At 44.0% G+C, this 23,575-nt stretch overlaps 1 protein-coding gene across 1 annotated transcript in view; it reads left to right on the top strand.

Annotated features, from left to right (window-relative positions):
• Positions 1-23,575, top strand: part of GLP2R (glucagon like peptide 2 receptor) — a 56,860-nt gene that overhangs the window by 11,264 nt on the left and 22,021 nt on the right. Inside the window, exons 4-9 of the mRNA XM_057716355.1 lie at positions 261-382; positions 5,905-6,011; positions 8,022-8,175; positions 10,204-10,363; positions 11,390-11,450; positions 14,695-14,764. Of these exons, the coding sequence (XP_057572338.1) occupies positions 261-382; positions 5,905-6,011; positions 8,022-8,175; positions 10,204-10,363; positions 11,390-11,450; positions 14,695-14,764 (674 nt within the window). The remainder of the gene's footprint in view (positions 1-260; positions 383-5,904; positions 6,012-8,021; positions 8,176-10,203; positions 10,364-11,389; positions 11,451-14,694; positions 14,765-23,575) is intronic.

The raw sequence follows: 23,575 nt of genomic DNA, 5'->3' as shown, positions 1-23,575 counted from the left end.
GCGTTCCAGCTCCGGGGACTTTGGGTAAACACAGCAGACGTTAACGGATCATGGTTTGTTACGAAATGTAGAGGCTTCCGTGTTTTTGTCTCCATCCCAAATAAACAGCAAGGATGCTAATGAGCCCCCAGAAGGGGAAGTGAAAATTCCTCTTCCCTGGGATTTTCCACAGCTTTGCGGCGAGGATGAGGGCCTTCCCATGTGCTCGGGGAACGGGCTGCATGTTCTGACCTTTCCCCCAGAGCTGTGTTTACTTTCAGAGAACTCAGGAAGGGCCTACAGATACTGCCTGTCTCGGGGTGCTTGGCAGATGCTGGAGAACTCCACGGATATTTGGCAGGACAACTCCGAATGCGCCGAGGACCACAGCTTCAAACAAAAAGTAAGTCGGCCGGGCTCGGTGAGGACGGGCCCCGGGGCCCAAACCACCCTCTTCCGGGGCCCCCACAGTAGGGGCCACGCAAAAAGCCTGCCCGCAGCGGGTCTGCCCCAGACTCACCTGGGAAGGTCCTCCGTCCCCCAAAACAGCAACCCTGGCAGCAGCCACAGAACCTCTTCTGCTGCCGGGATGAGACGTGAACCTCTAAGAGAAGGCACCCCAGCCTCCGTGCGTGCTGTTTCTTCCGCCCGGAACACTTTCCCCAGCTCTTCTGCGGCTTCTCCTTCCCATCAGTCACATTTCAAGGTCAAGGTCTCCTTCCAAGCAAAGTCTTCTAAGGCCACCCCATGGAGAATGGTCTCCTTGGTCACGTTCTACCACTCCCCCCAGCCTGTACAGTACCTTCATTCTCTGACATTCTCCTGCATCCGCCCCCTCCTAGAATGTAGACTTGGTGGTGGCAGGAGACAGTGTGTCCTGAGGGAACACACACCTAGACAGGGTATGAGCTCAAGGCCAAGGGCCCGGGCAGTCCAACTTCACGTCCAGAGTCTTTGCTTCCTAGCTCCTCATACCCCACCCTTCACCGCTCAGTGCCTCTGCTTCCCCAGCCATCCCCTGCGGATGTGACCGTGTGAGGGTTTAAAAAGCTGATAGACGTACAGTTCTCCAGAGAGAGCCTGACCCCTCATCACCACAACGTAAGTAAAAGTGCCGGCTCCACCACTAGGATCCAGCCTGCTTGCTGGGCAGTAAATCTTCATGTTTGTGGTTCACTTCCTTCCCAGTGGGAACTGGCCCATCCTCGGCTCTCTTGTCTGTCACATCTTCCCATCAGGCATGAAGAGCCTTCCATCAGATCCTCTGTATCTGCATGGGATTTTTTCTAAACCTCTTTTTAACTTTATTACTTGATTTGAGTTGGAGGGATTCTGCGTTCCCTAGACCATATGACAGGTCACACCTCTTAAAGGTGTTGCAATCATACCTGTGGTTGGGTTGGATTCAGCTTATCTCAAGGATGTGTCTGACTTTTGGCACAACACCCTGTGCACGCTAACTGCCTGCCGTGAATTAGGCACGTTGTATATATTTCTTTTCTTCCCTCCTGAACGAAGCTGCTTGAGAACAATGACAAAGTCAAAGTTTTATCTGAATCCCTGCCACCCCTGGCCTAGCGCTGCTAAAGGTGCACAAAAGCCTTTACATACAGTGGGCACTTAATAAATATTGAATGAATGGTTTCGCAGATTCTGAGTCCGTGGGGTGTGGTAGGGTCTAGGCATCAGTGCTGGTGGGTGAGTTCCCCAGGTGACTCTGAAGAGACCGGGAACAGACGGTGGTGACAGCGGATTCACGGGCAGGTATGGGTCGCCTGCCGCTTGCTCCGGGCTGAGGTCGGCCGACAGGGACTGCAAAACAAGATTTGAAAACTGCACTTTCCAAGACAGGAAGTACAGATTTCTCTCTTTAGAGCAGTGAGAACATGGGCATTGCCTCCTCCCCTCTGCAAATGGCTATATTTCTAAGAAATAAAATACTTGGAAAAAAATTCGGGCCATGTTTACCTGTGTTTCTAGTAGAGGGTTGAATTTTTGCCCAAAAAAGGCTAGTGTTAGTAAATCTCTGCCCTTCAGAGTTTTGGCAAACGAGATATGTTATGTTCTTCCCACTGACAACACACTGGGGTCCTTATGCATGTTAACTGGTGCTTTTTAAGAAGAGAATGTGTGTGTGTGTGTCTTTCAAAATTGTACACACAATGCCTTTTCCATCTTTTTAAAAAATCATTTATTTATTTATGTTTTGGGCTGCATTTTGGGTCTTCGTTGCTGCGAGCGGGCTTTCTTTAGTTGTGGGGAGCGGGGGCTACTCTTCGTTGTGGTGCACAGGCTCTAGGCGTGCGGGCTTCAGTAGTTACAGCACATGGGCTAAGTAGTTGTGGCGCACGGGCTTAGTTGCTCCACGGCACGTGGGATCTTCCCTGCCCAGGGATGAGACCCATGTCCCCTGCATTGGCAGGAGGATTCTTAACCACTGCACCACCAGGGAAGTCCTGCCTTTTCCATCTTAACTGTGTGTTCATCACACACTGTGGCCGTCATTTTTGCAGTTTGCAGGGTGACAGCAAGACTAGCACGATTCTCTAAATTTCACAGATAGAAGATTGGTTCTTACCGTAGATCTTAGCAACCTCAGCATAGGACTTTTTCTTTTTCCTTATTAACTGGAGACCTTTCATCTTCTCACTTATAGGAAGCACTTTGTGGCTTCTCTTTGGCAGATCCAAGTTGCCAGCATTGCTACTCGTTGGGGCCATTATTAACTAAAATAAGGGTCGCTTGAACACAAGCACTGATATACTGAGACAGTCTAGCTCATAGCCGAGAGGGGTACTAAGTGACTAACGGGCAGGACATTCTGGGCAGAAGGATGATTCACAGCCTGCGAAGGACAGCGCGGGAAGATGTGAGCTTTCATCATGCTGCTCAGAATGGCACGCAATTTAAAATTCATGAATTGCTTATTTTTGAAATTTTCCAGTTAATATTTTCGGAACAAGGTTGAGAGCAGGTAACTGAAATCACAGAGAGCAAAACTGCAGATAACGGGGAGCAACTGTAAAAGAAAAAGTTGATAAGTTGGACTTTATCAAAATTAAAAATGTATGCTCTTTTAAAGACACTTAAGAAAAATAAAAAGGCAAGCCACAAAATGAGAGAAAATACTTGCAAAACTCGCATCTGACAGATTTATATCTAGAATATATAAAGAAGATTTACAATTCAAAATTAAGACCAACAATCCAATTTAAAAGATGGCCAAATATTTGAACAGATACTTTACTAAATAAAATATACAGATGGCAAATAAGCATGTGAAGAGATTCTCAACATCATTAATCATTAGAGAAGTGCAAATAAAACCACCATAAGATAGTACTACACACCATTAGAATGACTAAAATTTAAAAGACTGATTGTAGGAAATGTTAGTAGACTCTCGAGCAGCTGGCACTCTGATGGGAATGTAAATTGATACAGCTTATTTAGAAAACAGTTCGGCTGTTTTTTAAGAAGTTAAAATGGACACCATGCTACCCCATCATTCTATTTCTAGATATTTATCCGAGAGAAACGAAAACCTGTGTCCACATAAAAACTTGTACAGAAAATTTCAGAGGAACTTTGTTTGTGAAAGCCAAACTCTGTAAACAATCCAAATGTCCATCAATGGGTGAGTGCGTGAGTAGATTGTGGTATATTCTCAATGGAATACTAGTCGGCAATAAAAAGGAATGAACTATTAAATTTTTTTTAAATTTTAGATTTATTCTTTATTGAGGTAATATTGGTCTATAACATTATTGAAGTTTCATGTGTACAACATTCTTCTTTTTTTGTAACATTTATTTATTTATTTGGCTGCGTTGGGTCTTAGCTGTGGCATATGGGATCTAGTTCCCTGACCAGGGATGGAACCGGAGCCCCCCGCATTGGGAGTGTGGAGTCTTAGCAATTGGACCACCAGGGAAGTCCCCATGTGTACAACATTCTATTGCTACTTCTGTATACCCTGTGGCGTGCTCACCACCAAAAATTTACTTTCCATCCATCACCATGCAGTTGATCCCCTTTATCCATTTCACCCTCCCCCTGCCCCTCCCCCTCAGGTAACCGCTACTCTGTTCTCTGTATATACATGTCTGTTTTGTTTGGTTTGATCATTTATTTTGTTTTTTGTTTTTGATTGTTTGTTCATTTTTAATATTCCATATGAATGAAATCATACAGTTTGTCTTTCTCTGTCTGCCTTATTTCACTTCCTATAATACCCTCAGGTTTCATCCATGTTGTTGCAAATGGCATTATTTTGTTCTTTTTTATGGCTGAGTAGTATTCTTGTATATATTTACCACATCTTCTTTATCCATTCAACCACCGATGGGCACTTAAGTTGTTTCCATATTTTGGCTGTTGTAAATAATGCCTCAGTGAACATAAGGGTGCATATATCTGTTTTTAAAAATTTATTTATTTATTGGCTGTGTTGCATCTTCATTGCTGCACACAGGCTTTCTCTCGTTGCGGCGAGCGGGGGCTACTCTTCATTGCAATGTGCAGGCTCTCCATTGTGGTGGCCTCTCTTGTTGTGGAGTATGGGCTCCAGGTGCATGGGCTTCAGTAGTTGCGGCACATGGGCTCAATAGTTGTGGTGCACGGGCTTAGTTGCTCCACGGCATGTGGGATCTTCCTGGGGCAGGGATCGAACCTGTGTCCCCTGCATTGGCAGGTGGATTCTGAACCACTGCACCACCTAGGAAGTCCACATATATCTTTTTGAATTAGTGTTTTTGTATTCTTTGGGTAAATATCACGAAGTGGGATAGCTGGTAGTTCTATTCATAAATTTTGGAAGGAAACTCCATACTGTTTTCAATAATGGCTGCACCAATTTGCATTTCCACCAGCAGGGTATGAGGGTTCTCTTTTCTCCACATCCTCACCAACACCTGTTAGTTCTTGCTTCTTTTGATGATAGCCAAGGAATGCACTCTGGTACATGCTCTGACATGATGAATCTCCAACTAATTATTCTGAGGGAAATAAGCCTGACAAAAATAGAGTACTTATAAGCTTTCATTCATGTAACATTTTAGAAAATGCAAACTCATCTCTAATGGCAGGGGATAGTGAGAGGAGATGAATTACAAAGGGTCACAAGGAAACTTTTGGGAGGTGATGGAAATGTTCATGGTCTTGAATGTGGTGATGAAATCACAGATATATTCATGTCCAAATTCACCAAGGTTTATACTTTAAATATGTGCAGCTTATTGTACACCAATTATATACTTCAGTGAAGCTGATGAAAGAGTTATGCAGAGAAGTTTAGGCATAAGCTAGCAGGTAATAATTATTTACTGTGGTTTCCTCTGCAAGAATTTATTCAGAAACATAATCTTGATGGCTATATGCACAGCAGATTGAGTGAGAAGATGGGATCCCATCGGAAAATCACACTTAATAACAGAATTTCCAGTAAACTATCCTGTTTACAATTGGGCTATCCTGGGACTCAGAGAAAATATTCCAGTGTTTAATTGGGTCTTTGTTTAAGAGATCACCTATGAAAAGCTACTTTAGGAAGGAGACATCCAGATGGAAACCCGGCCCTGTCTTCCAGAGACAGGGACCCCTATACACTTGGGACAGCCCACCCAGGGATAAGGAACCTGTCCTCATTCCCAAGGTGCCCTCTTGTCCTGGGCACAATTCTCTTATGATATTGTGAATCTCCGTGCATCACTGCTGGGTGGTGGGACCAGCCATGGAGGTGAGACCCACAGTGGGCTCTTCACTCATGAAGGTTCCTCAAACTCTGAGATGTGCCAGAGAGCCATGGTATCAACAGGTCTACTAGGGTTCAAGCCTAGACCCTTGGTGGTCTGGGGCATGGAGCTGGGGGTTGGACACCATAGCTGCCTGGCTTGGCGGTCACGTCTGCTCTTCCTCTGCATGCAGGTGGAACACTACGCCTTGCTGTCAACCTTGCAGCTGTTGTACACGGTGGGGTACTCCCTCTCCATCGTCTCCCTCTTCCTGGCTCTCACCCTCCTCTTGTTTCTTCGGTGAGTGGAACTTCTGCCATCACATGTTCAGACAGGTACCCAGGCATGGTACCCATCTCATTGGCTCCCTTTAGAGGGCAAGAGACTGGGCTGGAGGATTTCATGGCTCAGAGCTGGAAGGGATCTGAGAGAGTCTCCAGTCTATCCATCCCATTTTGCAGGTGAAGGAAAGGGATCTTGGAGGTCCAGGGAGAGGCACTAAGTTACTCCAGGTCGCAAAGCACAGCTAAGACTGGAATCTGGGACTAACTCTGCTTTTGCCTCTTTTGGACTAGATGACCTCTACCCGGACCTGGTCTCAATTCCTAGTCACACCCGTCAGTACCACAGCCCCTTCTCACCACAGCTCCACTAGATGCATTATTTTTATGGACAAGATTAAGAAACTTCCCCAAAGCAAATTAGTGAGTGGACAAGCTGGGGTTTTAATCCAGGGCCCTCGCACTCCAATTAGCCATCAACCATTTGAATGCTTCCTTGGTGCCAGGCACTGTTCCAAGTGCGTTACATGCATGAAGTCGTTTAAGTCTCTTTCTAATCAGAATTAAGAAGAATTCTAATCCTAGGAGATTAGCCTTATTATCACCCCATTTGATGAGTGAGTGAACTGAAATATGGAGAGATGAACTGACTTGCCCACGATCACACAAATGGTGAGTGATGGAACCAGGGTCACAACCAGGTGGTCCAGAACCTGAGCATTTTCACTCCCTTATACTGTCTTTCAGAATCCAAAACCTGAGTGCATTTTACTAAATTATGTCTTTAGAAATGACCCAAGTGAGATATTTATAGACCCCCTAGGAAGTCCTCCAAGGCTGTCTTCCGGTCTTTCTTCATTCAGGAACATAACAGAGTGTAAAGTGGCAGAATGAGCATTCGGATGCGGAGACCTGGATGGGGACCCTGGAGACCTGGATGCTAGTTCCAGAGCAGCTCCCACCCTAGGCTCTGCGAGGCCCCACCTGACCCCTCAATCCCATGATGTTCTTTAGGTCCTGGAGCAGAGAGCAGAGCCATGACCACTTACCCCATTGGGAGAGCAATTATTGAACAAAGGGAGAGAATTCCACAGCCTGTGCCCACTGCTATCTGTGACCTCCTCCACTCACCTTCCCAAAGTCCCAGAACTAGGCCAGGAGAAAATAACTGCACAGCCCCAGAGGAAGAAACTTTAGCAGAGACTGGGTTGACCACGTGTCAGTTTTGTCTCCAGCTCTGGGTTCAGTCTAGGGAGAAAGATGCATAAGTCGTAAAAGACAAAGACCTGCTCAAATCTTTTTGGAAACTAAAAAAGTAATAATAGCTCTAAAGCAAGGCAGGACTGGGCATATGCTGCACAGAGACATAGGCAGGGCTCTGAGAGCACAGTGATGGAAAAGGGTCCTTTCGCTCAAAAGACCGAGGATGCAGTTTTATATCAGCCAGCATGGGAGGCTCCAGGTGGGTGAGGGAGGTCATGAGAGTTGACAATTTCCAGGCACTTATGTGCCAGGTACTGTGTGAGCACTTTTCACCCATTAATTGGTTGAATCCTCCTGCAGCCCTTGTGGTGAGTGCCCTTGTTCTTACAGGGAATAGAATCTCAGAGAGCCATATATTGACCTCAGAGTTTCTGGGTGTAAATCTCAGTTCTGCCACTTACTGCTCTGGGACTTTGAACTTAAACTTTCTGCCTCAATTCCCCCATTTGTAGTGTCAGAGTAGTGATACTACCTACTCCTCCAGGGGTTGTAAGGAGTAAGGGTACCCATAAGTACATCCACATGCAAATAGCTTGGCACATAACTTGGCATGTTGAGCGGTTATAGATGATAGCTGTATTCTCTGCATCTTACAGATGAGGAAAATGAGGCACAGGGAGGTAAGATCTTTAACCCTGCCATCCAGCTCCGGAGCCTACACTGTGAACCTGTGCCCTTCAGTGGTAGCTACACAAGTTTCAGGCACACACCTGATGGTCTGAGCCATTCTTTTCTGAGGGAAGACACCCGGTTTTCTCCTGCACAGAAAACTCCACTGCACACGCAACTACATCCACATGAACTTGTTTGCCTCTTTCATCCTGAGAGCCCTGGCTGTGCTGGTGAAAGATGTCATCTTCTACAACTCCTACTCCAAGAGGCCCGACAATGAGAAAGAGTGGTTGTCCTACGTGTCGGAGGTATGTCCTTCCTCACCATTGGCCTTGACCTGGTGGATCAGTACTGGGGGTCATATGCTGAGGCTGGGGAGGGGAAGAGAGAAATAAAGGGATGTCAGTCTTTCTGGTCAGAGATATATCACCTAACTTAAAAAAAAAAAAACCCAACCTCCTGAGAATGGGGCAGGTAAAGGAAATCAGTAACAGAAAATTTCACTGAGAGGCTGCTTTATGCCCCAAAGGTGGAAAATATCTTCATTTGTAAACAAAAGAATTGGACCAAGTCGACCTTTTAAAATTATTACTAATTTTTTTTACAGCAGCAAGGTTTTCTACATCTGTTGGGATGGTTTTTCCTTTATCCTGTTAATAATGAATGAGGTAACCTGTCAAACTAACCTTGCATTCCTGGAAGAAATCCAACTAGGTTCTGATATAGTAATCTTTCTCCTCTCCTGCTGGACTGTTTGCTAACACTGTGTTTTATTTAGTGTTTCCTTATCTACATTCGTGAGTAATTTCTTGGCCTGAACAGGCATACCTTGGAGATATTGTGGTTTGGTTCCACCACAGACCATGACAGTAAAGCAAATATTGCAATAAAGCAACTCACATGAATTGTTTGGTTTCCCAGTGCATGTAAAAGTTATGTGCACCCTATACTGTAGTCTGTTAAGTGTGCAATAGCATTGTGTCTAAAATAATTATGTACGTACCTTAATTTAAAAATACTTCATTGCCAAAAAATGCTAACCATTACCTGACAACGCGGGGTTGCCACAAACCTTCAGTTTGTAAAAAAAAAAAAAAAAAAAAAACCACAATATCTGAGAAGCTCCATAAAGCAAAGTACAATATACGAGGTATGTTTGTACTGCCCTTATCAGGTTTTGGGATAAGGTTTATGCCAACTTCTCAAAACAAGTCATCTCCTTCTCACTTCTCTGGAAGAATTTGTTTAAGATGGGAATGATTTCTTCCTTAAATGTTTGATAGATTACGCCAGTGAAGCCATTTGGGTTCAGAGCTTTCTTTATTGCAAGGCTTTTCATTATGGATTAATTATGAATCTTACATTCAGATTTTCTATTTCTGCTGGTGTCAGTGGTAGTAGTGTGTTTTTCTAGAAATTCGTCTGTGTCATCTGCTTTTCAAATTTATCGGCATATTGTTTGTATTCCCTTAAGATCTTTTTAAGGTCTGTTACGTGGCATCTGTCGTGGTATTCCTTTCTTCATTCCTGATATTATTTGTACCCTCACTCTTTTTTTCTGCCCCTTTGATAATCCTTGCTAAAGTTTCTCAGTTTTAATGGACTTTTCAAAGGACAAACTTTTGGCGTTGTTGACTCTGTTTTATGTCCTCTCTTTCATTAATTTCTGCTATTACCTTTCTTATTTCCTCCCACGTGCTTTCTTTGGGTTTAATATGCTGTTCTTTTTCTAACATTTTTGATATATGGAACATTATTGACTTTCACCCTTTTTCTTTCTTAATAAATGCATTTGAGTTTGTAAACTTCATTCTAGGTGTAAAATTCATCCTTGCTGCAGGCGCCAAGGTTTGATATGCAGTGTTCTCCATCCATTCAGTTCAGGAATAATTTCTAATTTCTATTATCATTCCTTCTTTGATTCATGAGTTATTTAGAAGTCTATTTCCTCATTTCTAGTCATATGAAGATTTAAAAATTATTGATTCCTTGCTTAATGGAACTGAGATCAGAAAACATACCTTTCAGTGCTTTCTTTTTAACATTAAAAAAATTTTTTTTTCAGTGCTTGCTTTATGGAAGTTGCTGCTGCTGAACTCTCTTTGTCTTTGTCTTAAAATGTCTAGGATGTCAAGAGGCTGGGCTTTAAAACCTACCTGAAGCCCTCCTTCACATTGTGATTCTGTTTCCCACCTCTCTGAGATGGTCAGCAAGGGTTTAGGGAGACAGGGGAGTTCAGATGGAGGGGCTGTGAGTGGGGAGGCCCTTCTCCACCCTGTTGGGGTCCAGATGCTGAGGGAGCCTGGACTCACCCCCAGATGCTCTGTCCTCTGCAGATGTCTGCCTCCTGCCGCTCAGCCCAGGTTCTCCTGCACTACTTCGTGGGCGCCAATTACTCATGGCTGCTGGTTGAAGGCCTTTACCTCCACACGCTGCTGGAGCCCATAGTGCTTTCAGAAAGGCGGCTGTGGCCCAGATACCTGCTGGTGGGTTGGGGTGAGTGACCTGAACTCCCAGCCTCTTCTCTTGGGGTCCTATCAGAACGTGGGGGCCCAGTAGAACTTTTGGTTGGAGTAAGAGACAAACTGGAGGGAAGTTTCTGGGACAGATGATTCCTCAATGACAAGATTCTGAAGAGAAGGGTGTGTGTGTGCACATGCATGCGTGTATACATACATGTATGCATAGGTGTTGTAGACCCAATGTACATGTTCAAAAATTGGGAAGGTTTTTGGAAGAATCAGATGACATTCCTGCTACCCTGTCACCAACTGTGTTGGTCTACTAGGGCTGCCATAACATAATCCCATAGACTCTGTGGCTTAAAACACAGATGTTTATTTCTGGAGGCTGGGAACTGTGAGATCACAGTGCCAGGATGGTTGAGTTCTGATGAAGGTCCTCTTCCTGGCTTGCAGACAGCTGCCTTCTTGCTGTAGCCTCACATCATGATGGAGAGAGAGAAAGAGAGAGAGAGAGAGGTCTGGTCTCTTTTATAAGGGCACTAATCCCATCACAATGACCACCCCTTATGCACACCTCATATAAACCTAATTACCTCCAAAGGTCCCATCTCCAAATGCCATCAACTTGGGGGTTAGGTCTTCAATATATGAATTTGGGGGGCAGGGACACAAACATTCAGCCCATATGCCGACTAAGTCTCCTAGATGAGGTCTGGAACCCCCATTGCTGCAAACTCTTGGGGAGGTTGAGGCTGTGGCATTCAGAGGGCATAACTTTGGCCTGTGATTCAGGAGGTTTGTTTGATATCTTTGGGTTTACTCTAAACTGCTCTGTGACATGTGGCAAATCTGTCCTCCTCTCTGCTTCCTGGTTTCTCAAACAAACGATGGCTCTGTGCCACTGTAGGCCTCTCCAGCTCTCATAGTCCACAATTCTATGATGTTTGGGTTTTTACATTTTAACCAGCTGTGCCTGGCCCATGGTGGGGGGTGGGGGGTAGGCAGTAGGTGAGTTTGGTCAACCAGCTCCTGACTCAATTTCTGTGTTTTCTCCCAGCCTTTCCAGTGCTCTTCGTAGTTCCCTGGGGCATCGCCCGTGCTCAGCTAGAGAACACAGGGTAGGTAATTCACCTCTTTTTGCATTTCCATGAGCTAGTCACTCCCAGATAGTCTCCAATACAAGGAAATATACCATTTTCCCAAAGAGAATATCCACTCCCTTCCATTTGGGCTATCTAGAATACATTTAAGAATGTAGATAAAAGAATCAAAGACCTTTCTTGTAGTAATTCATCTATTAATTTAGTTACACATGCAAAGTAGCATAAAAGTAGCACAAATTAGCACAAAAATTGGCTGGTTAGGTTAGTAGTGACCCTGGGTCTGTACAGATGTAGGTACAGGAATGGTTATTACATTCATGAGGTTGAAGGGGGTGGGGAGAGGCAAAACCAATCAAACAAACAAACAGAAAACCCCTGAACATCCACCAAGAGGGGAATCATTAAACAAATTGTGGCATATCTATATAGTGAACTATTATAAAACTACTGAAAAACAAGTTAGTTCTGTACCTTTTGGCTTTTAGGGACTAACCCTCAACAGCACGTTGTTAAGCCTGTTGCTGAATAATGGATATCATGTGATTCCATTTTTTTCCCTCCAAGCAGTCACCACCGAAAAATCCCCTACACAGGCATACCTTGGAGATATTGTGAGTTCTGTTCCAGGCGACTGCAATAAAGTGAATATCTCAGTAAAGCAAGTCATGTGAATGTTTTGGTTTCCCAGTGCATGTGAAAGTTACGTTTACCTTATGTTGTAGTCTATTAAGTGTGCAATAGCATTATGTGTAAAAAAAAAAAATACCTTGATTAAAAATACTTTATTGCTCAAAAATCGCTAACCATCATCTGAGGCTTCAGTGAGTCATAATCTTTATGCTGGTGGAGGGTCTGGCCTTGATGTTGACGGCTGCTGACTGATCAGGGTGCTGGATGCTGGAGGTTGGAGTGGCTGCAGCAATTTCTTAAAATAAGACAATGGTGATGTTTGCCACATCGATTTTTCCTTTTGCAAATGATTTCTCTGTAGCATGCAATGCTGTTTGACAGCATCTTACTCACTGTAGAACTTTTTTCGAAATTGGAGTCAATCCTTTCAAACCCTGCTGCTGCTTCATCAATTCATTTTATGTCATGTTCTAAATCCTTTGTTGTCCTTCCAACAATCTTCACAGCATCTTCACCAGGAGTAGATTCCATCTCAAGCAAGCACTTCCTTTGCTCTTCCATAAAAAGCAACTCCTCATGGGTTTGGTTTTATGATGAGATTGCAGCAATTCAGTCACATCTTCAAGGTCCACTTCTAATTCTAGCTCTCTTGCTATTTCCACCACACCTCAATTACTTCATCCATTGAAGTCTTGAACCTCTCAAAGTCATCCATCAGGGTTGGAATCAACTTCTTCCTCAGTCCTGTGAATGTTTCTTTTTGACCTCTTCCCATGAATCATGAATGTTCTTAATAGTGTCTAGAATGGTGAATCTTTTCCTGAAGGTTTTCAATTTATTTTGCCCAGATCCATCAGAGAAACCACTATCTACGGCAGCTATAGCCTTGCAAAATGTGTTTGTTAAATAGTAAGACTTGGAAGTAGCAATTACCCCTTGATCCATGAGCTGTAGAATGAATGTTGTGTTAGCAGGCATGAAAACAACATTAATCTCATTGTACATCTCCATCAGAGCTCTTGGGTGACCAGGTACATTGTCAATAAGCAGTCATATTTGTGAAAGGAATCTTTTTTTTTTTTTTTTTTTTCTGAGCAGTAGGTCCTAGCAGTGAGCTTAAAATATTCACTAACCCATGTTGTAAACAGATATGCTGTCATCCAGGCTTTGTTGTTCTATTTATAGAGCAGAGGCAGGGTTTCTTAAAGACCCTAGGATTTTTTGGAATGATAAATGAGCATTGGCATCAACTTAAATTTGCCACCTGCATTAGCCCCTAACAAGAGAGTTAGCCTGTCCCTTGAAGCTTTGAAACCAGGCATTGACTTCTCCTCTCTAGCTATGAAAGTCCTGGATGGAATCTTCTTCCAAGAGAAGATTGTCTTGTCTACATTGAAAATCTATTGTTTAGTGCAGCCACCTTCATTAGTGGTCTTAGCTAGATCTTCTGTGTAACTTACTGCAGCTTCTACACCAGCACTTGCTGCTTTACTTTGCACTTTTTTTCTTTTTCACTTTTATATTATAAAGATGCCTTCTTTCCTTAAACCTCATGAACCAGCATCTGCTAGCTTCACACTTTTTTTTCTGCAGCTTCCTCAGCTCTCTCAGCCTTCATAGAATTGAAGAGAGTTAGGGCCTGGCTCTGGGTTTGGCTTTGGCTGAAGGGAATGCTCTGGCTGGTTTGACCTACCCAGACCACTAAAACCATCTCCACATCAGCAATAAAGCTGTTTTTGCTTTCTTACTTGTGTGTTTGCTGGAGCAGCATTTTAAATTTCCTTCAAGAACTTTGCCTTTGCATTCCTAACTTGGATAACTGTTTGGTGCAAGAACCCCAGCTTTCAGCCAATCTCAGCTTTCAACATACCTTCCTCACTAAGCTTAATCATTTCTAACATTTGATTTTAAAGTGAGAGACGTGTGACTCTTCGCTTGAACACTTAGAGGCCTTTGTAGGATTACTAATTGGCCTAATTTCAATATTTCTATGTCTTGGGGAGTGGGGAGGCCTGAGGAGAGGGAGAGAGATGGGGGAATGGCCGGTGCATGGAGCAGTCAGAACACACACATTTATTGATTAAGTTCACCATCTTATATGGACACAGTTCACAGCAGCCCCAAACAGTTACCATAGTAACATCAAAGGTCACTGATCACAGAGCACCGTAACAAACATAATCACAATGAAAAAGCTGGAAATATTGTGAGAATTACCAACATGTGACACAGAGACACAAAGCGAGCAAATGCTGTTGGAAAAATGGCATTGCCACCGGTCATGGCAGGGTTGCCACAAACCTTCAATTTGTAAAAAATGCAATATCTGCGAAGCACAATAAAGTGAAACACAGTAAAATGAGGTGTTCCTGTATAGTTAAGGATTTATGTTTTTACAAACATGGAGAAAAATGTGGAAGGATGCACACCCAGCTGTTAGCACGAAGACCACTTTCCCAGTTTTTTTTAAAAAAAGTTGACAGTATCAACCTAATAGGAAGGGATTTGAGCCCTCCTCCTACCCCCAAGTGAGTCTGGAGTGTGAGCATCTTCCTTCCAGAGGGTACGGGCCCTTTACATTCAACCTTGTCTCGAATATAAGTCTTTCACTGCTTGCTCTTTGCCGTAGGTGCTGGGGAACCAACAAGAATAAGAATATCTGGTGGATCATCCGAGGACCCATGCTGCTCTGTGTAATGGTGAGGACCACCCCACCCACACTTTTTCCTCTGCAAGCTCAGCAGCTGTGGAGGACCCCGCCCACTCCCCTGCCACCCACCGAATTCTCTGGCTCAGAATGAACCTGGGCCAGATCCCCTGAGATAGAGATGCTGAGTGGTGGGTAGGATCAGTTGAATGAGAAGAAACAAGCAAGAAACTCCCCCGGGTGTCATGTCATAGCAGAAGTAAGTGTGCTGTATAATTCCCCCCCACCCCCCAAAAAAGAAACTTTTCCTTGCTCTGGTTCAGCCCCTAAATCCAGGCTTACACTATAAGCCTCCTTCTCTCTGGGTTTTCAAACTATGTAAAGAAACCCGTAATCGGCTCAGGGACCTCGTGTCAACCAGCTGCGATGTGTACAAACCCTGGGGATGCAGGTGCCTTCAGTCATGGATGAACCTGGGCACAGCAAAGCCATGGGCTTGGATTTTAACATCATTAGCAGGAGGGAGGGGAGACTAAGGAAGCTTCTTTTAGAGGAAAAAAAAAAAAACATACGATCGCTATGAACCCAAAACCATGACGGGGGTTAGAGTCAGGAGACGATGCTACTCTGAGACCTTGCAGAAGAAGAACCTTTATTCCTTAAGGCCCAGAATTTGGGGGATGAGGAGGACCTAAAGCTCCTTTACATGGTAGCATGTGAGGAAGACATCCGCCAAAGAAGCTCAGGGGAGGGGCAGGAAGTTAGCAGACAGTTGGAAGGACCAGCAAGATCCCAGAGGAGGTGGAAAGTCTTCCTGCCTGGATGCAGGGCCGGCATCCCTGGGTGCCCACCAGCCAGACACTGCCCACTCTCTTCTCCAAGGAGCTGCTGGGCATTCCATTTTTGCCATTTGATGTACATAATCTGGTATTTGTGGTTTCATGAAAGCAAAAAAGCTTGTTTTTAGAGAAAGATGTCAATATTTGTCAATAATAGAAGGCAACTCTCTGCCCAGACCTGGGTATGCCTGGGAGGGGAAAATGTTCATAGAAACAGTGGGAAAACCAAGAGTGTGGACATGCTCTGAGGGGTGCCCTGGATGTCGCTGGGATGTCCCCTCCGGTCCTTCCACGCACAGCTGAGAGTGGATGCACAAAATGACCTCTGACCACGCACACCCCAAGCCCTGCCTCACCCGCCCCCTCCTTCACTTCTTCACATCCTCTCCTCTCCAGCCCCCGCTCTGGGCCCACCACCTCCACAGCGGCCAGGAGACATTTATTGAGTGCCTCCTATGTACTACACCCTTCTAAGTGCTTTGTGTGTATTAATTCATTTCATCTTCCCAACAAACCCACGAGATAGGAGACATTGTTACATTTCTTTTATGGGTGAGGATGCTGAGCAGATGAGAAGTTACTGGTCTGAAGTCACAGAGTCAGTCAGTGGGGGCCCTGATCTCAGTCTGATCAGTGACACCGGCACTTGTAACCACATCATCATGCAGATGCCCCCCAAATTTATGGCCTCCAGCCCCCATGCCTGGAGGACTGTGGGCTTTTCATGTGCCGGTACCTTGCTCTGGGCCCTCCTCAGGTTGGAACCTCCTCCCTCCGCTATCTTATCCACCTGGCCACTGTACCTGGACACACATCCCACCAAGTAGAAGCAGTCACACCCTCCTCTGTGTCCTTCCCAGATCCTGTACCAACTTCTGCTGTGACCCCAGCAATGCTTTATTGCAAGTATTTGTCTGAAACCTGTGTGCTGTCACTGTAAGCCCCATGTTCTGTTCATCCTGGCAGCCAGCCCGAGCATACGGCAGGCTCTGCAGAAACTTACTCAGTGAACACTTGTGACCCACTCTCCAGGGCACTGGAAGGTTCTCGAGAACCAGGCAGAATGAAGCAGGACGGCCACCCCCAGGGTGGAGTTCAGACTCACTCCAGCTGCATCCCTAGTGCTCACCCTGCGTGAGGTCTTCCAGAGGCTACATCACTGGTTCTCCATCAGGGTTGCTCTTGGGATCACCTGGGTATGTTGAAAAATTCTTTTTGCATGAGATTTGTGTTCCATTGATCTCAGATGTGGCTTAGGGTTCTAAGGAGAAGCTCACATGCGGTCCTCTGAGTGCTTGTCATGAATTCAGCTTCTCAGGCACCACCCCAGATCCGCTGCGTCTGCGCCTGCATTGTCACAGGCTTCCCGGGCTCTGGGTGCACAACGGCGTTTGTGAAGCTTTGTGCCCACACACCAGCGGCTCTCAAAATTGGCTGTGCATTAGAAACATCGTGGTGGCTCATCCCCCAGGGGATTTTGTCTGAAATGCTGGAGGTGGAGCCCGGGCGGCGATCCTAGTCCGTGGCCAGGGCTGGAACAGCGGCTCTGGACCGTGTCGCGTGGCTGTCCATGGCTGGCTGCCCGTGCGCTGGTCTCTCCAGGTGCTTCCTAGTTCCTGGAACCACCTTTTCTCCTACGAGGACCAGAGAATGTGCTCTATCTTCTCATCTTGGAGAAATGACCTTCAGATGCTGTTACTTCTACAACTCCAGTCGTGGGCAGCGCCACAGAAATGGCCAGAGTCACCTTAGCTCACGGTGGCTCCTCTTCCTCCCACCCACACCCCATCCTCCTCCTGTTCACCCCGCAGTGAATGACACCATCCTTCTACTGGGCACCCAAACCAGAAGCCTGGACGCCCTCCTAGCTTCTATCTCCTTCCTCCCTGCAGCATCCGCCCAGACTTCAAGTCTTGTCAGTTATCTCTCTGATGATCTCTCCAAGCTTTCTCCTTCTCCTCAATCCACTGTCACTGTTCTTCTTCAGCCTCTTGGAATTTTCTTGTGCAGGTTTTTGGAAAGCCCCCTATGTGGTCTCCCTTCTTCGTTTCTGCCGCTGGCCGTGCATCCCCTGTATTGCAGCCAGAGTGGTCTTTCTTGAGCAGAAGTTGAGTATGTTTCTCTTCTAAGTGTGACTTTTTAATGAGGAATCATTGCCCTTGGGCATGGTTCCAAACTCCTTCACATGGTGCAAGTCATCATTCCCATCCAACCATAAGCACCCCATGCTCCATTTATAGGGAGAAACTCACAGTTACCCCAAATCCATCCTGATGTTCACGCCTCCTGTGCCTTTGCACACACTGCCCTTCTGCCTGGAATGCCCACCTGAGGGCCCCACATCTGCCTGCTGAACTCTTCCTCCTTGCAGACTGAGCCCTTTATTAATTTCTCTATCCTTCAAATTAAGGAAAGTCAACAGGTGTGCCTGAAGGGACAATTACACACTCATCCTCAGGTCCCTGAAGGTCTTACCGAGGACATTACTAAATTGTCGTCTGTGTCAACAGGGGCTTGGACAAGAGGAAATGGGCTTAAATAGAGATGGGTACATTCCCCTTGGTCACAAGGAGAAACATATGACTATGAGCTGGTAAAATGCTGGCGTGGACCACAGAGAAGGCTGTGGATTGTCTGTCTCCATCAATTTGTCTTTTCAACCCACTTAGCGCTAGATTCTATGATTCTGCGCACTGGTTTCAGGGCTCCCAGGAGAGGGGGATTTACACGCTCTACCAGACATGGAAGCAGAAAGAAAGGCTCTACAGTGAAGTGAAGGGAGCCTATGCAGAAGTCTGGAGCCTGGGCACCATGGCTAACTCTGTTATGCCCTTTAGCCAAGTGCATATCCTCATCCATAAAATGATGCTTGGACTAGACCAGTGGTTCTCAACTGAAGGTGATTCTGCCCCCTGGGAACATTTGGCCAGGTCTGGAGACATTTCTAATTGCCACACCGGGGTGGGGATGCTACTGGCGTCTGGTAAGTGGATAGCAGGGATGCTGCTCAACTTCCTACAGTGCACAGAACATCCCCCACAACAAAGAATTACACCCCCCAGTGTTGACAGTACTGAGGTGGAGGAACCCCATATTAGTGTCTGCACATTAGAACCACTTGGGAGGTTGAAAAAATGCCCAGCCTGGATTCCACCCCAAATGGATGGAATCGGAACTTATGCCACACCAGGCTTCCTTGGCACTGGAATCACATTCATTCATTCTTTCGAACCTTTGTTTGACATTTATTGAGCACCTTCTCTGTGCTTGACTCAATGCTGAGTTCTTTCAGGGGGGAAAAAGATGAAGGTCTCTATAGCTTCTGCCCCCAGGGAATCCAGAGTCTAATAGTTATCGTCCTGAGACTCATCAGACCATGACTCAGCCAATATCTGCCTTCATGTTTGGTCATGTGACTGCAGGGTGCTGTTTTCCACTGACCTGAGTAGAAATAAACCAAGACTCCAAAATAGAATTCCTTGAACCACAGCATGGAAGGAGCCTGGGTCCCTGAGGAACTGTATGGAGCAGAGCAGACCCCACTGACATTAAGCAAAACAAAAACCAACCCTTTATTGTGTTTTGTTTGTTTGTTATTATTTATTTATTTATTTATGGCTGTGTTGGGTCTTCGCTGCTGCATGCGGGGTTTTCTCTACTTGTGGTGAGTGGGGGCTATTCTTCATTGCGATGCTTGGGTTTCTCAGTGCGGTGGCTTCTCCCTTTGCATAGCAGGGGCTCTAGGCTTCAGTAGTTGTGGCATGTGGGCTCAGTAGTTGTGGCTCACAGGCTCTAGAGCACAGGATAACTAGTTGTAGCTCCTGTAGGATTAGCTGCTCCATGGCATGTGGGATCTCCTCAGACCAGGGATCGAACTCATGTCCCCTGCATTGGCGGGTGTGGATTCTTTTTTTTTTTTTTTTGGCTCTTTATTGGAATATAATTGCTTTACACTCTTGTACCAGTTTTTGAGGTGCACCAAAGTCAATCAGCTGTATTTATACATATATCCCCATATCTCCTCCCTCCCGCGACTCCCTCCCCCGCTCCCTGTCCTGGCCCTCTAAGGCATCACCCATCATCGAGTTGATCTCCCTTTGTTATACAGCAACTCCCCACTGGCTATTTTACAGTTGATAGTATATATATGTCTATGCTACTCTCTCACTTCGTCCCAGCTTCCTCTTCGCCTCCCGCCCCCCCAATCTCGTGTCCTCCAGTTCATTCCCTGCATCTGCATCTTTATTCTTGTCTTGTCATTGGGTTCATCAGTACCTTTTTTTTTTTTTTTTTGATTCTGTATATATGAGTTAGTATACAATATTTGTTTTTCTCTTTCTGGCTTACTTCACTCTATATGACAGACTCTAGGTCTATCCACCTCATTACATGTAGCACCATCTCATTCCTTTTTATAGCTGAGTAATATTTCATTGTATATGTATGCCACATCTTCTTTATCCATTCATCTGTTGATGGGCATTTAGGTTGCTTCCATGTCCTGGCTATTGTAACTAGTGCTGTAGTAAACATTACTGTACATGTTTCTTTTTGGATTATGATTTTCTCTGGGTATGTGCCCAGTAATGGGATTACTGGATGATATGGTAGTTCTATTTTTAGTTTTTTAAGGAACCTCCAAACTGTTTTCCATAGTGGCTGTACCAGCTTACATTCTCAGTGACAGTGCAGGAGAGTTCCCTTTTCTCCACACCCTCTCCAACATTTGTTGTTTCTAGATTTCTTGATGATGGCCATTCTGAACGATGTGAGGTGATACCTCATTGTGGCTTCGACTTGCATTTCTCTAATGATTTGTGATGTTGAGCATCTTTTCATGTGTTTGTTGGCCATCTGTATGTCTTCTTTAGAGAAATGTCTATTTAGGTCTTCTGCCCCTTTGTGGATTGGGTTATTTGCTTTTTTGGTATTAAGCTGCATGAGCTGCTTGTATATTTTGGAGATTAAGCCTTTGTCCATTGCTTCGTTGGCAAGTATTTTCTCCCATTCTGAGGGTTGCCTTCTTGTCTTGTTTATGGTTTCTTTCACTGTGCAAAAGCTTTTAAGTTTCATTAGGTTCCATTTGTTTATTCTTGATTTTATTTCCGTGATTCTAGGAGGTGGGTCCAAAAGGATCTTGCTTTGATGGATGTCATAGAGGGTTCCGCCTATGTTTTCCTCTAGGAGTTTTATAGTGTCTGGCCTTACATGTAGGTCTTTAATCCATTTTGAGTTTATTTTTGTGTATGGTGTTAGGAAGTGTTCTAATTTCATTCTTTTACATGTTGCTGTCCAATTTTCCCTCACCACTTATTGAAGAGGCTGTCTTTTTTCCACTGTATATTCTTGCCTCCTTTGTCAAAGGTAAGGTGCCCATATGTGCTTGGGCTTACCTCTGAGTTCTCTATTCTGTTCCATTGATCTTCCTTTCTATTTTTGTGCCAGTACCATACTGTCTTGATCATGGTGGCCTTGTAGTATAATTTCAAGTCGGGAAGCCTAATTCCACCAACTCCATTTTTCCTTCTCAAGATTGCTTTGGCTATTCAGGGTCTTTTACGTTTCCACACAAATTGTAAGATTTCTTGTTCTAGTTCTGTGAAAAATGCCGTTGGTAATTTGATAGGGATTGCCTTGAATTTGTAAATTGCTTTGGGTAGTACAGTCATTTTCACAATGTTGATTCTTCCAATCCAAGAACATAGTATGTCCCTCCATCTGTTTGTGTTATCTTTGATTTCTTTCATCAGTGTCTTATAGTTTTCTGCATACAGGTCTTTTGCCTCCTTAGGCAGGTTTATTGCTAGGTATTTTATTCTTTTTGTTGCAATGGTAAATGGGAGAGTTTCTTTAATTTCTCTTTCTGCTCTTTCGTTGTTAGTGTATAGGAATGCAAGAGATTTCTGTGTATTAATTTTGTATCCTGCTACTTTAATAAATTCAACAATTAGTGCTAGCAGTTTTCTGGTAGAGTCTTTCAAGTTTTCTATGTATAATATGTCATCTGCAAAGAGTGACAGTTTTACTTCTTCTTTTCCTATTTGGATTCATTTTCTTTCTTTTTCTTCTCTGATTGCTATGGCTAAAACTTCCAAAACTATGTTGAATAATAATGGTGAGAGTGGACACCCTTGTCTTCTTCCTGTTCTTAGAGGGAATTCTTCCAGTTTTTCACCATTGAGAACGATGTTGGCTTTTGGTTTCTCATGTATGGCTTTTATTATGTTGAGGTAATTTCCTTCTATGCCCAATTTCTGGAGAGTTTTTTTTTTATCATAGCTGGATGTTGAATTTTGTCAAAAGCTTTTTCCACATCTATTGAGATTATCATATGGTTTTTATCCCTCAACTTGTTGATATGATGAATCACGTTGACTGATTTGCGTATATTGAAGAATCCTTGCATCCCAGGGATAAACCCCACTTGATCATGATGTATGATATTTTTAAGGTGCCGTTGGATTCTGTTAGCTAGTATTTTGTTGAGGATTTTTGCATCTATATTCATCAGTGATCTTGCCCTGTAACTTTCTTTTTGTGTGACATCTTTGCCTGGTTTTGGTATCAAGGTGATGGTGGCCTCTTAGAATGAGTTTGGGAGTGTTCCTCCTTCTGCTAAATTTTGAAAGAGTTTGAGAAGGATAGGTGTTAGCTCTTCTCTAAATGTTTGATAGAATTCACCTGTGAAGCCATCTGGCCCTGGGCTTTTGTTTGTTGGGAGATTTTTAATCACAGTCTCAATTTCCATACTTGTGATTGGTCTGTTCATATGTTCTATTTCTTCCTGGTTCAGTCTTGGAAGATTGTATTTTTCTAAGAATTTATCCATCTCTTCCAGGTTATCCAATATGTTGACATATAGTTGCTTGTAGTAGTCTCTTGTGATCTTTTGTATTTCTGTGGTGTCCGTTGTTACTTCTCCTTTTTCATTTCTAATTCTGTTGATTTGCGTCTTCTCCCTTATTTTCCTTATGAGTCTGGCTAATAGTTTATCAATTTTGTTTATCTTCTCAAAGAACCAGCTTTTAGTTTCATTAATCTTTGCTATTGTTTCCCTCCTTTCTTTTTCATTTATTTCTGATCTGATCTTTATGATTTCTTTCCTTCTGCTCACTTTGGAGTTTCTTTGTTCTTCTTTCTCTAATTGTTTTAGGTGTAAGGTTAGGTTGTTTATTCAATATTTTTCTTGTTTCTTAAGGTAGGACTGTATTGCTATAAACTTCCCTCTTAGAACTGCTTTTGCTGCGTCCCATAGGTTTTGGGTTGTTGTGTTTTCATTGTCATTTGTTTCTAGATACTTTTTGATTTCCTCTTTGATTTCTTTAATGATTTCTTGGCTGTTTAATAGTGTATTGTTTAGCCTCCATGTGTTTGTATTTTTTGCAGTTTTTTTCCTGTAATTGATATCTAGTCTCATGGCGTTGTGGTCAGAGAAGATGCTTGACATGATTTCAATTTTCTTGAATTTACTGAGGCTTGGTTTGTGACCCAAGATGTGATCTATCCTGGAAAATGTTCCATGTGCACTTGAGAAGAAAGTGTATTCTGTAGTTTTGGGATGGAATGTCCTATAAATATCAATTAAATCGAGATGGTCTAATGTGTCATTTAAAGCTTGTGTGTCCTTATTTATTTCCTGTTTGGATGATCTGTCCATTGATGTAAGTGGGGTGTTAAAGTCTCCTACTATTATTGTGTTACTGTCGATGTCCCCTTTTATGGCTGTTAGCATTAGCCTTATGTATTGAGGTGCTCCTCTGTTGGGGGCATAGATATTTACAATTGTTATATGTTCTTCTTGGATGGATCCCTTGATCATTATGTAGTGACCTTCCTTGTCTCTTGTAATAGTCTTTACTTTCAAGTCTAATTTGTCTGATATGAGTATTGCTACTCCAGCTTTCTTTTGACTTCCATTTGCATGGAATATCTTTTTCCATCCCTTGACTTTCAGTCTATATGTGTTCCTTGGTCTGAAGTGGGTTTCTTGTAGGCAGCATATAGAAGGGTCTGGTTTTTGTATC

The sequence above is a fragment of the Hippopotamus amphibius genome, chromosome 17 (genome assembly GCF_030028045.1).
Source record: "Hippopotamus amphibius kiboko isolate mHipAmp2 chromosome 17, mHipAmp2.hap2, whole genome shotgun sequence".
Taxonomy (NCBI): domain Eukaryota; kingdom Metazoa; phylum Chordata; class Mammalia; order Artiodactyla; family Hippopotamidae; genus Hippopotamus; species Hippopotamus amphibius.
The sequence above is the reverse complement of the archived record's forward strand: the minus strand, read 5'-3'. Positions and strand labels throughout refer to the sequence as shown.